The sequence below is a fragment of the Triticum urartu genome, chromosome 6, assembly GCF_003073215.2.
Source record: "Triticum urartu cultivar G1812 chromosome 6, Tu2.1, whole genome shotgun sequence".
In the NCBI taxonomy this organism is placed as follows: domain Eukaryota; kingdom Viridiplantae; phylum Streptophyta; class Magnoliopsida; order Poales; family Poaceae; genus Triticum; species Triticum urartu.
In genome coordinates, this window is record NC_053027.1 from 159,481,171 (window position 1) to 159,498,954 (window position 17,784).

Genomic DNA, 17,784 nt, shown 5'->3' on the forward strand with positions numbered 1-17,784 from the left:
CCCCCTTAATGGGGGACCGCCTGCCGGAGTCCGGAACCATCGAAGGTTCCAGCGCAGTGTCCGGCTGGGGCCCGAACTCAAAGCCCGTAGGAGCCTCTCTCCCTTGGTACTCAGGGTCCGGGAGGTCGCCGTGAGGCGCCCCCAGGATCACCTCCCCTTGGGTCGGTGCCTTTTGAGACACCACCTCGGCGTTGTCTGTAGGGCGAGGGGTGGAAGCCATCGGAGGAGAACCGCTGTTCATATCCGACGAGCCCAAAGAGCCGCTCGACGAGGGTACGTCAAGATGAGCTCAGGCCGGACTGCATAATCATGTTCGACATGAGCAAAGGCAGTACAATAAAACATACCATGAAGTACTATGGTGTCCGGACACTTACGACTTCGCCAGGGGCTTGTCCCTGGGTAGCCACTCATCGCCGCTGTCGGCGGCCGTCGTGGCACAGTCCGGAGGGAGGGTCTTTCCCTTTTTGACCCTTCGGCCTCCCCGGATGGGTCGGCCTTCCTTTTCTTGTCTCCCCCGGCTTGGGGGGAGAACTTTTCTCCTCCTCCTCGTTTCCATGGGAGGAGTGCGTGTCGGACTCATCGGACGATGAGTCCAATAGAACCACCATGCACCGGAGACCCTTTCGGGTCCCCGTGGCCCTCTACTTGGCCGTCTTTTCTGGCACCTCGTAAGGTGCCGGAGTCAGCATCTTCGTTAGAAGAGCGTTTGCAGGATCTTCGGGCAGGGGGGCTGGGCAATCAAGCTCCTCCACTATCTTTATACAGTCCTGTTAATGACATGAAAGCTTAGATCCAGCACATAACCAAACCAGGGCACATAAATACCCTGAGAGATATAAAAGCCTACCGGATGGGCGCGGCTCTTTGCGCTAAGTCCGCGGTCCTCGGTGAGGGAGGGAGGCATCTCGACGCCCTTGAACAACACCCTCCAGATGTCCTCGTGCATCGTGTCGTAGAGCTCTCGCAGCATCTGGTGCTGGGCCGAGTCGAACTCCCACAAAACAAATGCCCGTCGTTGGCACGGAAGGATCCAGCGGAAGAGCATAACCTGGACCACGCTGAAGAGCTTGATTTTCTTGTTCGCCATGTTCTGGATGCAGGTCTGGAGTCCGGCCAGCTCTACCGAAGAACCCCAAGATAGGCCCTTCTTTTTCCAGGAGGTGAGCCACGTGGGGATTCCGGATTGAAATTTGGGGGCCACCACCCAGTTGGAGTAGCGCGGCTCTGATGTAGAACCACCCTGATTGCCACCCCTTTATGGTATCCATGTAGGTACCCTCGAGCCAGGTGACATTAGGCATCTTGCCCACCATGGCGCTTCCGCATTCTGCTTGCTGGCCACCCACCACCTTCGGTTTGCCATTGAAGATTTTCAGCCATAGGCCGAAGTGGGGCCTGATGTGGAGGAAGGCCTCGCACACGACGATAAACGCCGAGATGTTGAGGATGAAGTTGGGGGCCAGATCATGAAAATCCAGCCCGTAGTAGAACATGAGCCCGCGGACAAATGGGTGGAGAGGAAATCCCAGTCCGCGGACGAAATGGGTAAGAAAAACTACCCTCTCATGGGGTTCGGGCGTTGGGACGATCTGCCCCGCATTTGGCAGCCGGTGCGCGATATTCGCAGCTAGGTATCCGGCCTCCCGTAACTTTTTGATGTTCTCCTCCGTGACGGAGGAAACCATCCACTTGCCTCCTGCTCCAGACATGCTTGGAGTGGTTTGAGAAGAATAACGCGAGCTTGGGCGCTAGAGCTCGAGTGTGCGGGAATGGGTAAGCGAGAAGGAAGAAGGCGTGGGTGTATAAAGTAAATCTTTGTCCCTTTATAAGGGCGGAGGAGGCGATGAGTCTCCCCACTTGCCTGGCAAAACCGCTTATTCCCCAGGCGCCGCAATTGATGGCGTGGTTGGGTTACCCACGTCCGTATTGATGAGAATCCCGTGATAAGGGGAACACGATCTCTGATTTGACAAGACGTATCAAGAAAACCGCCTCGCGATATGTGCGGAGCTGGTTGTGAAAAAGCAGTTCGAATAATAACCGGGCCATGAAGTGATGTCATACTATCAAAACGTGTCAGCAGATTAGATTTGTGAAAGTATTATTCTCTCTATGGTGGTATGTGGAACTTATTTTGCAGGGTCGGACACTATCCTTGTATTCAAACTCTTCCATGGTGTATTCGGAGGAGGAACCCGCCATGTAATGCCGAAGACAACACTGCGCGCCGGACTCATCGTCATTGAAGCCTGGTTCAGGGGCTACTAAGGGAGTCCTGGATTAGGGGGTCTCCGGACAGCCGGACTATATCCTTTGGCCGGACTGTTGGACTATTAAGATACAAGATTGAAGACTTTGTCCCATGTCCGGATGGGACTCTACTTGGCGTGGAAGGCAAGCTAGGCAATACGGATATGTATATCTCCTCCTTTGTAACCGATCTTGTGTAACCCTAGCCCCCTTCGGTGTCTATATAAACCGGAGGGTTTTAGTCTGTAGGACAACATACAGTCATACCATAGGCTAGCTTCTAGGGTTTAGCCTCTCTGCTCTCGTGGTAGATCAACTCTTGTAATATTCATATCATCAAGAATAATCAAGCAGGACGTAGGGTTTTACCTCCATCAAGAGGGCCTGAACCTGGGTAAACATCGTGTCCCCTGCCTCCTGTTACCATCCGCCTTAGACGCACAGTTCAGGACCCCCTACCCGAGATCCGCCGGTTTTGACACTAACAACTACGGTGGCTCTAGGCCGCGGTTCGTGTACTTCCGGGCGGCTCGCTTCCTCCCGCCGTCGGCTTTGATACACCGCTGCCGCTCGCGGTTGTCGCTACCGCCGGAGCGGTGGCCCGAGCTTCACATCCCGCACCACATGGTGGAGTGTGGTGGCCGATTCGAGTCATCGATGGCGAGAAATCGAGAGGGGAGAGGGGGGATTGTGGCGGCGCGGGTATAGGGTTTCGCCCTGTATACTCACCGCAAACTCGTAGATATACCGGGGGGCGGTTTGCGAGCCACCGTAAAATCATTTACGGGCCAGGCAACTATACAGACTATGGTATAGCCCAAAAACGGATCAAACTCATATAGTCACCGGATTTTTATAGTTTGTGTCTTTTTAAGGAGTCTGTTAGAGATGCCCTTATACCCCTTAATGACAAGTAGGAATTTGGAAACATTCAAAAAGATTGTAGCTTTGTATCCCCTAGTGGTACAGTAAGAGGATCCTATGTTGTATACCAGCCTGCCACCAAAGTCTCTAGCGGTAGGCAATTTATCCACGTCGGTGCCGTGCAGCCCTACCATCAAATACTGGTGGTAGCCTGTGTAACCCTACCGTCGAGGTGCCTGACGGTAGGTGCGTGATACTTATATTTTTTACGACAGGACGTGCGATCCTACCGCCATCAACCCCGGTCATAGGAAAAGGGTCAGATATCGAAAAAATTCAAACCAGAGTCAAATCTGAATTAACTTTCGCAAAAAGGATCAAAACACTAAACTTATTCGTGGACAAATGCCAGTGCAAATTTTCGCGGATGTAGATGCAGCGGAAGCATGGGGCCGCCTACATCCGCGAAAATTTGCACGTGCCGCCTGTCATTCAACCGAAAGAGTCAGCCATGATGGGCTTCGTAGCAGCCATGTGCAATGGTCTGAGCATCCAGCAACTGATTTGTAATTATGCAGATTACCTCTTAATAGTACTGCCACACCTAAAATAAAAATTTGCCTCCATGTAGGGCTGGAATTCGAGCCGAGTTGAGCCAACTCGGCTCGACTCGCTAAAGCTCGTTTCATTAACGAGCTAACTCGACTCGACTCGTTACTATAACGAGCTCGAATCCAAGATTGGCTCGACTCGTATAACTCGCGAGCTGGCTCGTTTAGCTTGTTAAGCTTGTTAATGGTATGAACACAAAAACTTATGAATATGATAAAATTGATTACTTGGGAATGTAAAATGTACATATTAAACATCTACAATGTTCGCGAACAATGGTAGGCGAGTTCAACTTACAATTGTCAGTACGTACCATCAAGTCAGTACCATGTACATGACCATTGACCATAAACAATTGTACATGACCACAATGATCAGCAAGTTAGTAACATATACATGACCAAACAATTGTAATTTCCTTGAATGTCTAGGCATTGTGTTGTGCACTTGGAATGTACGGTGCTAGGCTAATCTTTTGTCCCGAGCCTAACGAGTTACACGAGTACTCGTGAGATCAGCTCGTTTAACTTGTTCTATATACGATTTTAAACTAAAGCTTGGCTCGACTCGTTATTCTTCGAGTTCGAGTCGATTCGAGCCGAGTCACGAGCTACTCATTTAGCTCGCGAGCTTCGAGCTTTTTTTCCAGCCCTACCTCCATGCCATAATTTTTGTCGTAGGTTTCTTTTAGCTGATTTTTGCTGCACTACTAGTCCTTTGTTCCATTTACTCACTTACCCCAATGTTACTCACTTATTGTTCGCCAGTATTGTTTTCCTTGAGGGATCATCAGATAATATGTTGGAGTTGAAGAAAATTCTTAGGCGGTATGAGGAGGCCTCGGGTCAGCGTATTAACCTGCAGAAATCTTCTGTTTTCTTTGGCAGGGGCACTCAGGATGGTGTGAAAGGACAATTGCAAAATATTCTTGGTGTTCATAATGAGGCACTAGGTGAGCGATACTTGGGTCTCCCCACATTGGTTGGGAGATCAAAGGATGGTACGTTCAGATATGTAACGGAGTGCTCAAAGGGTAAGGTCAATGGATTGAAAGGCCAGGGGTTATCAAAGGCCGCGAGGGAGGTACTCGTAAAATCCGTACTCCAAGCCACACCAACTTATACTATGAGTTGTTTCCACCTCACAAAGAAAATGTGTCAGAACCTGATTTCTATCTCGTCAAAATTCTGGTGGGGGCAACAAATGGTGATAAGAAGGTGCATTGGATCTCTTGGGAGAAGATGTGTGATGCCAAGCGGGATGGAGGCCTAGGTTTCCGGGATCTGGAAGCTTTCAACCAAGCTCTTTTGGCTAAACAGGCATGGAGGATTCTACAGTGCCCAATGTCATTGTGTGCTCGGGTTCTTACGGCGAGATATTTCCCGGATACGACGATTATGTCGGCCACTTACCCCTCGGGAGGATCGTTCACTTTTCGGAGTATACTTCATGGGTGTGATCTATTGAGAGAGGGCCTTGTTTGGCGGGTTGGTGATGGAACAAGGATAAATATACACTACGACAACTGGATTCCGAGAAGCGGAAGCATGCGGCCACTCGGAGCTGTTTTTGTACAGGGGGTAACTAAGGTGGCCGATCTCTTGGTGACTGCTGGCGACGCATGGGACAACACTATAATTGATGACATGTTTTCGCCGGATGATGCCTTAGACATTAAGCAGATTGCTATAGGTGGGTCAGCGATGGAGGACTGTCTTGCATGGAACTACATGAAGAATGGGGTCTTCACGATGCGCTCGGCTTGTCATCTGAGAATGACCATGAACAAGCTGAAAACCGGACAGCCGAAATCAACAAGTTCAGTTAACAAACATCAAGGGTACCTGGGCCTTTGGGATACCAGCGCACCAAATAAAGCCAAGATTCATATGTGGAGAGTCATAAGGAATGGGTTAGCTGTAGGAGCGGAGCTGCTACGTTGGTGAATTAAACCAGGAGTGTTCTGCGTCGTTTGTGGACGGGAGGAGACTATCATGCACAGATTCTGGTCTTGCCAACATTCAGTCCAGTTTTGGAACCAGTTGCGTTCGGAAAAGGGAGTCATGGTGGCAGCCCCGCCGAGCTTCACAGGCTCCCGGAGCGAACTGGCTAATTGGTTGCTTGGATGGACCGCTAAGGCTCAGGTGGATGAGCGGGAGGCGATAATCCATGCAGTCTATGCCATATGGCTGGCACGGAATGAGACAAAGAATGGCAAGAGAATTGATGGACCACATGAAATAATAGAGAGGGTTTGCTCTTTTATGAGAGAATGGCGGGAGGTTCATGAGAAACCGGTCCAGGCAGCCAAACCCTCCGTAGTGCAGCGATGGATGGCGCCGGAGGAGGGGTGGGTCAAGGCCAACACTGACGGTGCTACATCAAAGTTCGGAGGCAAGAGTGAAGGAGGAGTGGTGCTTCGAGACTATAACGGTGTTTTTCTTGCAGGAGCATGCCACTTCTTCCCTCATGTCGTGGAGGTCGAGGCTACCGAGCTAAAAGCATGTAAGAGAGCTCTTTTAGTGGTTATGGAGATCAATGTTCAGAGAATTCACCTAGAGCTGGACAGCCAGGCTCTAGTGCAAATGATCAATAGCCTAGAGAGGAACTTGGCAGCGACTGGATCTTGGGTGGAGGAGATCAAGACCATGCTACGAACTTTTGAGGATTTCCGTGTTTTGTGGGTAAGGTGTTCTACGAATATTGCTGCGCATAAGTTAGCAAAAGTTGGTGTAGGAGAATTTTGTAAGGTGTGGCTTAGGTCACCTCCAGATTGCATTCTGGGCGTGATCACAGACGAGATTCCAAACTTTGTTTGAGTTAATAATAGCGGCGACATTTACCTAAAAAAAAGTTCCATTACTTATAAGTCGTTACACGGATGGGGAAAAGCTACTGTACATTTGGTTCTTAACTCTCGCTACACCAACAGATTACGCATCAAGTGATTTTGCTCTGCAGTATTATCTCCCCACGATCGAAGAGCGAGAGTTGCCGCAATCCGAGGGATCCCAATCCAGCGTGGAGTTGTACACCGCCGACAGCGTCACGAACACCTCCTCCATGGAGGGCCGCCCTCTGGGCTCCCTCGCCATGCACCGCACCGCCAGCGACGCCACGGTGACCGCGAGGTCCAGCGGGTAGTCGCCGTTCAGCCGCGGGTCTATGAACGCCCGCACCTTGCCGCGCGCGTCCTCGCCGTCGACGACCAGCCCCTCCGCGGACTCCCACAGCAGCGTCTCCCCCCTTTTGTCGCCGCCGTCGAATGTCGCCTCTTTCCCGGACAGCAGCTCGAGGAGGATGACGCCGAAGGCGAAAACGTCGAGCTTGGGTGTGATGAGGCCGTGCTCCAGGTACTCTGGGGCCAGGTACCCCTGGGTGCCCACGACGTGGCGGGTGAGCTGCGCGTCGCCACCGTCGGCGCCCATGGGGACCGACCGCGCTAGCGCGAAGCTTGACACCTTGGCGCGGAGGTCGTCGTCGAGGAGGACGTTGCTGCTCTTGAGGTTCTTGTGCACGCACGGCGGGTTGGTGTAGTGATGGAGGTAGTTGAGGCCGTCGGCGACGTCGAAGGCCGCCTGCACGCGCTGCTTCCACACGAGGGTGGCGCCGCTGCCGTGGAGCCAGTCGCTGAGCGCGCCGTTCTCGGCGAACTCGAAGACGAGGTAGGTGTCGCCGTGGTGGACGCAGAAACCGGAGAGGCGGACAAGGCTGGAGTGGTTCACGCGCTTCAGGATGCCCACCTCGCCGCTCACATCGCCGGCCACCCGCTTCACGGCCGCCGCGTCGCCGTTGATCTCCGCGCGGTACACGGACGCGTTCTTGACCCTCCGATCCTCCGAGAATCCTGCCGTCGCCTTCTCGAGTTCCGAGTACTTGTACACGGTCAGGGACTCCACCGCCGCGCGCGCGTCGCTGGACACCAACGCTGATGAAGATGAGGAGGTCATCGTAGCTGCCGATGTATGCTTGCCGGAGGCAAGAGCGTCGTAATCCGCAGACGAGGGCACGTCAAGAACCACCTTGCTCCCGCGGCCCCTTTCCCCAACGCTTGGCCGGGGCCGCCGCCGGCGAACACATAACAGCATCAGGCCAAGAAGGCCCGCCAGCGCAAGAACGCCGACACCAACACCGACCCCGACGGCAATCCACTTCTCGCTGCCAGACGCCCGCGGCTGCTGTGCCTGCGGTGGCGCCGGTGCGGGCGGCGGCGCCCGTGACACGAGCATGTCCGGCGTGGGCGCGCTCTTGAGCGGGATGAGCAGAGTGGTGAAGGGAAATATGATCTCGCTAGCGGTGAGGTTGTTGGCCTGGAGCACAGCCTGGGTGTCGATACGGAAGCGGTCCGCGATGGCCGAGACGCTGTCGCCCCACGTGACGAGGTAGGTGAGCAGGTGCCTGACCCCGGCGGCGGCCTGTGCCGGCGAGGGGCACGCGCAGCGGATCGGCACGGTGAGGTTGTTCCCGGCGACGAGGTCGCGGCTGCCGTGCCTGGGGTTCTGCGCGAGGAGCGCCTGGCAGGTGGTGAGGCCCTGGTAGGTGTTGTTGGCGATGATGAAGTAGGTCTCGCCGCGGAACTGGATGGTGTGGCTGGAGTTGTGCTGGTAGTAGCCTCGCGGAGAGCAGCCGCAGGGGACCGGCGCGAGCACGAGGCGGAAGTCGGCGAGCGGGGAGACGGTGGGAACGCCGTTGGCGTCCGCGACGGCGGCCGGATCGGAGCCGAGGAGGTAGGAGATGGAGACGGCCGTGCCGTAGTACGGCGGGGAGGAGCGGAAGACGACGTAGGTGGCGCAGGGGGCGGCCGCGGCGGTGGTGTTGCAGGTGTAGCCGAGCACGGAGCTGCCGTTTCTGCCGTAGCAGTTGGTCTGCGCGTTGGCCTCGTACTGCTGCTGCCCTCGCGCGACGGCGAGGACGGCGAGGAGCGCGAGCGCCGCCGTGCGGAAGGTGAGCCCCCGCTTGCGCGGCGGAGCGGCCATTGCTTTGGGGGACGGATCCGGGTGGGAGTGTGGGACTGTGGCTGGCGTTCTCGCCCGGGTATGCGGCGGTACGATGGACGGACGGAATTATAGGTGGCTCTGCTATCTTCTTTCCACTGGGTGGTTGCTGCAGAGCGTAGACTGCAGCTGGAGCTAGAAGATGGGTCAACGGCGTAAGGAGTCAATCTTTTCGCTCGTCTTCGAGTCTTCCATTTCGGAAAAAGGACCCCACGGGACCAGGTTTTCTGGCGATGTACCCACGGCCGCACCCAGGATCCGCTTCGCGATTTTCTCGCGATGTACAGAGCGTTGGTCGACGCGGCCGGGCAACTGCTGCAAGACACGCCGGATACCATCATGTGGATCAGAGAAAGCTCCCGACAATACTCCGCCAAATCCGCATGGTTAATAAGACAGTCTTATCTTAAGTCTTGTATGTAATTTAGAGATGACAAAAAAGTATGTCTATAATGGGTTATATCTTAGTCTTATCTTTAATAATCAGCAATTCCTTAAAACATGGTGAACAAATTGTGCTAAAAGATCATCTCTTGTCTTATCTTAAATAAAAGAAGACAAACCTTTTCTTACGAGTTTTTTCTCCTTCACCTCATCATTAATGCTACGTGGCACTCCTAAGATAGCACCATTGTACATGCCCTAAGGCAGTTTCAAGGGAGGATGTGAACAAACTTTTTTTTTCCACGAATACGCAACATGCGTATCATTCTATTGATAGATAGAAAGCAAGCGTATTCGGGTTACAAGGGTAGCACCTTTGTTGACACCAGATTTTGACACGGCCAAAAACTTAATTAAGATAGCCTCAAATGGAGAAGTGCTCAAAGTGAAAAAGTTCCGTATCGTCAAAAGGAGAAACTTTTATATTTGGGCCATAGCCATCCGGTCTCATCTCTAAGGCCGAAGTTGTGTTTGAAGTACTCAGATTTTGTATTCAGAACACTATTCGGCTGATTACGCCCCCAAGATTGCCTCATATGAGAAATGTTTCTACACGGATTGTCTTCATCTCATCAAGAGGATCGATTTCGATATAAAAAAACGTCTAAATCGGAGTTCGTATGCAAAAGTTAGAGTCAAAACAGTGTGTTGCATAAGTTTGCCCCGGAAGTTTCGGGCAAAACTTCCGGGGAGGTTCCGGACAAAGCCGAAAGTTTGCACGCGGTGCGTCCCGAAAACTAGAATTTTAATATTATTTGCAGATTTGCGGGGCCGATTTCGACATCAAGATGACCTCGGATGAAAAAGTGATCAACTGAAGAGTTTTTCTCCATTGCAAGATCTACAATTTTTCTTTTGGGACCATCGTCATCCGAAGTAGTATGCGACCCGCAGATTCAGTGCAAGAGGGATACTTGATATAAATTCAGCCCAGAAGTTCCGGCCCTCGTAGTCCGAGTTAGGGTAACTTTTGATGATTTGGACGTGATTTGAGTCTTTTTCTTGTACGGGAAGTCCAGTCGCCTCACATATATGTAAGGGGTGACGGCCGATTGAACAACACACAATCGATCTATCAATATATCACTTTTTACCTTTACCCTTATCCCTCTCCCTTGTTCTTCTTCTTCCTCGTTCTTCGTTCGTTCTTCGTTTGCAGGGCGGCGAACCTCGAGGCCCTAGGGGCGATCAGGTCGACCTAGGGTAGCCCATAGCCACCGCGCGCCCCGATGGGGTCCCTCCCGGGAGTGTGGGGTTTCGAGTCCTCAAAAGTTCTCTCCGATCGTCTTGCGAATCGCGCTTCCGGCGAGACTCCTTCGACGTGAGCTACGGTGCATCACCCCCGGTGTCGAGGGTACACGTGATGTGTTCATGTGCGAACACACTTTTTGGTGACTCCGCTGGGGACGAAGCTTTGAACGGTCTCCGGCCCGTTCTTGCTACAAAGAGATCGTCATCTAGGGTTTGCAATCTACAAAGGTAATATGAATACCCAATTCCCTACCGTAGATGCAAATAAATCATATGATGTTACTAGATCGTTCAATGATTATACTCTATCGGTCAGCCCTAGTTTTTTCAATAATGCATCTAATTATGTGCATAGGCCGATTCAAAGTAATTTACATGTTTCAACTTCTTATGATACTAGTAACATAGCACCTATGTATCCTAACCTCATGCGTCGGCAACCCCACAAATCCATATGCCAATGAACAACATGATGGGTTCGGTTAATCGATTTGAAACACCTCATGTTAAAATTTCTAATAGCATAGAAGAAAGTGTTTCACCTTTTTATTCATCGGCAACTAATTTGCAGTACGTGAATCCAACCTTGCCGATGGATGGGAGAATTGGACATGCTACTACTAGCTATTCGGCCGGTTACTCTCAACCATCATATGCTACATCTCATGTTAGTAATTTTTCAGCACCGTATGCAACTGTAGATGTTTATAACTCGGCCCCGCATCTTCATGGTCATAGCCGAATAAGTGAAAATTTTACAGGAACACATGTGCCGTCATCAAACACTGTAGCATATAATGCATACTCTACGCAATTCGAGAATTTGGCAGCACTCACGAATCATTGTCGAAAGAATCTGAAAGTATTGCGGAGCAATCCCTTCCAGAAGCGGTTGTGGCTGCGTTAAAAAAGAGCTTGGCACAAAACAAGAGAATTAGTGCTCTTTGCCTTCAACAATATGAAAATGGGTTGTTTCCTGATTATGCTGCAATAAAGGCTAGAGTTTTGCAAGAAGATGAAACTACATGCATTGATAGAATTGGTGAAAGAGCACATGGTTATACAGCAGTGCATACACCTCCACCTAGTACCGCAACATATTATACACCCCCTACACAATTGCAAAATTTCGGCAACACTAACACTTCATTGCCGAAAGATTCTAAAAGCATTGGGAGGCAAACTAATCTAGAGCGGGCTGAGATTGAGAGGGGAGTTAAAGCTTTGCACGATAGGGTGCAAGTACTTCGCCAAGGGAGAATTGATAGGGAATTAGCTCAAAGAAAAAAAGTGTTGCCAATTGATATAACCGGTGAAAAGAATGATGATTCGGAAACTAAAAGTGCTTCGGTTGAAAAAGCCGAATCAAGTAGTAAAGATTCCGAATCCATCAAATCCAAAGAGGCAAACATTGTTGAGAAAGGGCATGGGAAGCATAGCAAAACGACTGTGCTTGATTTTTCTGAAGTTAAGGGAACCTACTTCCTTCCCTATGAGTTCCGTGCCGTAGAAATTGACAAGCCTCAAGCACAAGAGCAAGTAGCCGAACAAAGTTCGGCTGATAAGGATCTTCAAGGTAATGATACACGGAATAAAGAAAAAGATGATGAAAATGCGTTGGAGAGTCATCCAAAGACGAATCTAGATATTGTTCAAGTCACACCACCATCATGCTCTCCCAACGTATTTGAAAACGTATGTATAGCGAGTAATTTACCTATTTTCAGATTTGGTCGCAACTTCATTATTGATGCATCTATAAGAAATATTCTCATAAGTAATTTTCAAAGACCAATGAAGATAGGCAATTTACTTGTTAGCAATAAAATTGTTACTAAGCATATCGGTCAATATATTGTACCATTCAATGAGACCGATAGTGACTTATTACTGCAGCCAAAGCTTTTCTCATTGCTTTATTTAAAGTTCATATCTAATTGGGTAGCTTTGCTTGCTTCATACTTGGCTTACGCATGGTCTCAATTAAGACATGTATGTTCTAACTACTTTGATTTCAGAAATTTAAAGCCAAGGTTAAAATATTTTGAGAAAACCGATGCTAGTATAGTTTCTTATTTAAAGACATTGGAAAAAGAATGTGAAAGAGAATTCATAGCCGAATGGGAAGGTGCCAAATCTGAACCATTCATTTGCTTAACTTCCAAAGCCGTTCTCACAACAAGATCAACTAGAAAACAAAAGGTATACCTTCGATTCAAACATGTGTGACCAAATCTTTGATTTGTTATTGAAAAATAATTACATTGGAATTTTTGATCACCATGTCAAGCCATCTATCCAAGGACGAATGTATTGTAAGTTGCATGATTCGTTCAAGCATAGTTTTGAGGATTGCAACATGTTTCGTCAAATAGTTAAATCGGCCATTGATAAAGGGCAATTAAAATTTGTTGAGACACCAACAGATGACGAGTCTATTCCAATTGGTCCTGATGGCAAAAGGTTTTTGCATTGGCTGCTTCAAGACGATCCATTTAAAGAGAAGGTAAAAACTACAGGTGATGGGATCGAGCTTTCAAGTAATCAAGTTGTCGAAGAGCACAATGAACATAATCTCGAGGGCGAGAATTCCATTGAAGCTACAATGAAGACGCCAAGGACTGGGGGGCAGCAGGAAAATCCAATGATCGATGGAAGCAAACTGAAAGAAAACATAGGCCGAAATAAGCGCAAGTGTAAGAGATCAAAAATCACCTTCGCTGAACTCTTGGATAAATATCAAAAGAAGAGTGAAGAGAAGAATGCTTATCGGCCAAATCATGCAAAGAAACCAAGATCACCCCAAGGCGCAATCGGTATTGGCAAAGTGATAATTTTAATGCAACATATTCATATCCTTATTTTGGGCCGCCAATGCCAATGCCGTGGATGCCTCCCTATGCTCATGTAGATTCATATCCTTCATGGTACATGTATGATACAAGAGCACATTGTTCATCTTATTTTAAACCATCTCACCAATATTATGTAGCTCCGAGAAGATCAACATTTGAACAATCACATGTTAAAGACTGTTTCAATCATAAGGAATCGGTCCAGAGCTCAAGGAAGAAGAAAGAGGTGGTAAAGAAAGTTTACCACGTGAAAAGAGATGGTCATAAGTGTGCTACTTCAGATTTGATCTCAAATAATAAAGAGCCAATTAAAGTGTTGACATTGGCTACTAAAGGCAATGAGACAAAGCAACCAATTATTGAGAGTCAAAGTGCCAAATCTGAAGAAAAGAAGTTGAAAGTGCACAAGGCCAAAAAGGAATTTCCATTGGTCAAAACAGAATCACAGCCGAGATGCCCACTCGGTTTATCGTATTGGCAAAAGAGAGAATTACAAAATCTTAGTGCACAAGAGCTGACATAGAAGAACATGGCATGGGTTCCCAAGAGGATCAATCATAACAAAAAGGATGTGCATGCTTCTATTGCAATAAGTACAATAAAAGTGAAGAAAGAGAAGAATGGAAGCAACAAACAATTAAGCCGAAGGTGTGCATCACAACATCAAAATCTTCGGTTAGCACATCATCCATTTTCTTCAACAATGCCATTGATGACTTTGCCATGGAATTCATCCATAGGTATGATCAACTACCCTCCATTGATTTATTTTGATCCATGGATGCGACATAATTTTCTATACCATAACAGGATATTACCAAATCACTATACATTTAGTTAGTTACAATTTGTTTCTAATACAAAGGGGCCGAAATATTTTATTACTATTTCATTTGTTTATTTCGTCTATACATACTTTGGTGGGTGAATTTGTTGGAAATATGCCCTAGAGGCAATAATAAATTGATTATTATTACATTTCCTTATTCATGATAATCGTTTATTATCCATGCTAGAATTCTATTGATAGGAAACTCAGATACATGTGTGGATACATAGACAACACCATGTCCCTAGTGAGCCTCTAGTTGACTAGCTCGTTGATCAATAGATGGTTACGGTTTCCTGACCATGGACATTGGATGTCGTTGATGACGGGATCACATCATTAGGAGAATGATGTGATGGACAAGACCCAATCCTAAGCCTAGCACGTAGATCGTGTAGTTCGTTTGCTAAAGCTTTTCTAATGTCAAGTATCATTTCCTTAGACCATGAGATTGTGCAACTCCCGGATACCGTAGGAATACTTTGGGTGTGCCAAACGTCACAACGTAACTGGGTGGCTATGAAGGTGCACTACGGGTATCTACGAAAGTGTCTGTTAGGTTGGCACGAATCGAGACTGGGATTTGTCACTCCGTGTAAACGGAGAGGTATCTCTAGGCCCACTCGGTAGGACATCATCATAATGTGCACAATCTGACCAAGGAGTTGATCACGGGATGATGTGTTACGGAACGAGTAAAAGAGACTTGCCGGTAACGAGATTGAACAACGTATCGGGATACCGACGATCAAATCTCGGGCAAGTACAATACCGCTAGACAAAGGGAATTGTATACGGGATTGATCGAATCCTCGACATCGTGGTTCATCCGATGAGATCGTCGTGGAACATGTGGGAACCAATATGGGTATCCAGATCCTGCTGTTGGTTATTGACTGGAGAACGTCTCGGTCATGTCTGCATGGTTCCCGAACCCGTAGGGTCTACACACTTAAGGTTCAATGACGCTAGGGTCATAAAGGAAGTTTGTATGTGGTTACCGAATGTTGTTCGGAGTCCCGGATGAGATCCCAGACGTCACGAGGAGTTCTGGAATGGTCCGGAGGTAAAGATTTATATATGGGAAGTCCTGTTTTGGTCACCGGAAAAGTTTCGGGTTTTATCGGTAACGTACCGGGACCACCGGGAGGGTCCCGGGGGTCCACCAAGTGGGGCCACAAGCCTCGGAGGGCTGCATGGGCCACGTGTGGGAGGGACCAGCCCCAGGTGGGCTAGTGCGCCCCCCACCAAGGCCCAAGGCGCAAGGGAGAGTGGAAGGGGGCAAACCCTAGGCTTAGATGGGCCTAAGGCCCACCTAGTGGTGCGCCCCCCTCTCTCCCCCTTGGCCGCCCCCCTAGATGGGATCTAGGGCTGGCCGCCACCCCTAGGGGTGGAAACCTAGGTGGGGGCGCAGCCCCTCCCCTCCCCTATATATACTTGAGGTTTTGGGCTGCCATACACACGAGTTCCTCTCCTTCTTAGCGCAGCCCTACCCCTCTCCCTCCTCGTCTCTTGCAGTGCTTGGCGAAGCCCTGCTGGAGTACCACGCTCCTCCACCACCACCACGCCGTTGTGCTGCTGCTGGATGGAGTCTTCCTCAACCCCCCCTCTCTCCTTGCTGGATCAAGGCATGGGAGACGTTGTTGGGCTATACGTGTGTTGAACGCGGAGGTGCCGTCCGTTCTGCACTAGGATCTCCGGTGATTTGGATCACGACGAGTACGACTCCTTCAACCCATTCTCTTGAACGCTTCCGCATAGCGATCTACAAGGGTATGTAGATGCACTCTCCTTCCCCTCGTTGCTAGTTTCTCCATAGATAGATCTTGGTGACACGTAGGAAAATTTTGAATTTCTGCTACGTTCCCCTACAGTGGGATCAGAGCTAGGTCTATGCGTAGTTTCTATGCACGAGTAGAACACAAAGTAGTTGTGGGCGTTGATTTTGTTCAATATGCTTACCGTTACTAGTCCAATCTTGCTTCGGCGGCATTGTGGGATGAAGCGGCCCGGACCGACCTTACACGTACTCTTACGTGAGACTGGTTCCACCGACTGACATGCACTAGTTGCATAAGGTGGCTAGCGGGTGTCTGTCTCTCCCACTTTAGTCGGATCGGATTCGATGAAAAGGGTCCTTATGAAGGGTAAATAGGAATTGGCATATCACGTTGTGGTTTTTGCGTAGGTAAGAAACGTTCTTGCTAGAAACCCATAGCAGCCACGTAAAACATGCAAACAACAATTAGAGGACGTCTAACTTGTTTTTGCAGGGTATGCTATGTGATGTGATATGGCCAAGAAGAATGTGATGAATGATATGTGATGTATGATATTGATCATGTTCTTGTAATAGGAATCACGACTTGCATGTCGATGAGTATGACAACCGGCAGGAGCCATAGGAGTTGTCTTTATTAATTGTATGACCTGCATGTCATTGAACAACGCCATGTAATTACTTTACTTTATTGCTAACCGGTAGCCATAGTAGTAGAAGTAATAGTTGGCGAGCAACTTCATGGAGACATGATGATGGAGATCATGGTGTCATGCCGGTGACAAGATGATCATGGAGCCCCAAGATGGAGATCAAAGGAGCTATATGATATTGGCCATATCATGTCACTATTATTTGATTGCATGTGATGTTTATCATGTTACTGCATCTTGTTTACTTAGAACGACGGTAGTAAATAAGATGATCCCTCATAATAATTTCAAGAAAGTGTTCCCCCTAACTATGCACCGTTGCGATAGTTCGTTGTTTCGAAGCACCACGTGATGATCGGGTGTGATAGATTCTAACGTTCACATACAACGGGTGTAAGATAGATTTACACATGCAAACACTTAGGTTGACTTGACGAGCCTAGCATGTACAGACATGGCCTCGGAACACAGAAGACCGAAAGGTCGAACATGAGTCATATAGAAGATATGATCAACATGAAGATGTTCACCGATGTTGACTAGTCCGTCTCACGTGATGATCGGACACGGCCTAGTTGACTCGGATCATGTAATCACTTAGATGACTAGAGGGATGTCTATCTGAGTGGGAGTTCATAAGATGAACTTAATTATCCTGAACATAGTCAAAAGGTCTTCGCAAATTATGTCGTAGCTCGCGCTTCAGTTCTACTGTTTAGATATGTTCCTAGAGAAAATTTAGTTGAAAGTTGATAGTAGCAATTATGCGGACTAGGTCCGTAAACTGAGGATTGTCCTCATTGCTTCATAGAAAGGTTTATGTCCTTAATGCACCGCTCAGTGTGCTGAACCTCGAACGTCGTCTGTGGATGTTGCGAACATATGACATAAACATTTTGATAACTACGTGATAGTTCAGTTAAACGGTTTAGAATTGAGGCACCGAAGACGTTTTGAAATGTCGCGAAACATATGAGATGTTTCGAGGGCTGAAATTGGGATTTCAGGCTTGTGCCCACGTCAAGAGGTATAAGACCTCCGGCGATTTTCTTAGCCTGCAAACTAAGGGAGAAAAGCTCAATTGTTGAGCTAGTGCTCAGATTGTCTGAGTACAACAATCATTTGAATCGAGTGGGAGTTGATCTTCCAGATGAGATAGTGATATTTCTCCGAAGTCATTACCACCAAGCTGCTAGAGCTTCGTGATGAACTATAATATATCAGGGACATATATGATGATCCTTGAGAT

The 17,784-nt window shown here is 48.6% G+C and overlaps 1 protein-coding gene across 1 annotated transcript; it reads right to left on the bottom strand.

Moving 5' to 3' along the window:
• Positions 1-6,567: 6,567 nt before the first annotated feature.
• On the bottom strand, positions 6,568-8,954 carry LOC125517556 (protein LYK5-like). The gene has a single exon (XM_048682757.1). The coding sequence runs from the start codon at positions 8,703-8,705 to the stop codon at positions 6,693-6,695; it is 2,013 nt and encodes a 670-aa protein (XP_048538714.1). The 5' UTR covers positions 8,706-8,954; the 3' UTR covers positions 6,568-6,692.
• Between the last annotated feature and the right edge of the window lie 8,830 nt (positions 8,955-17,784).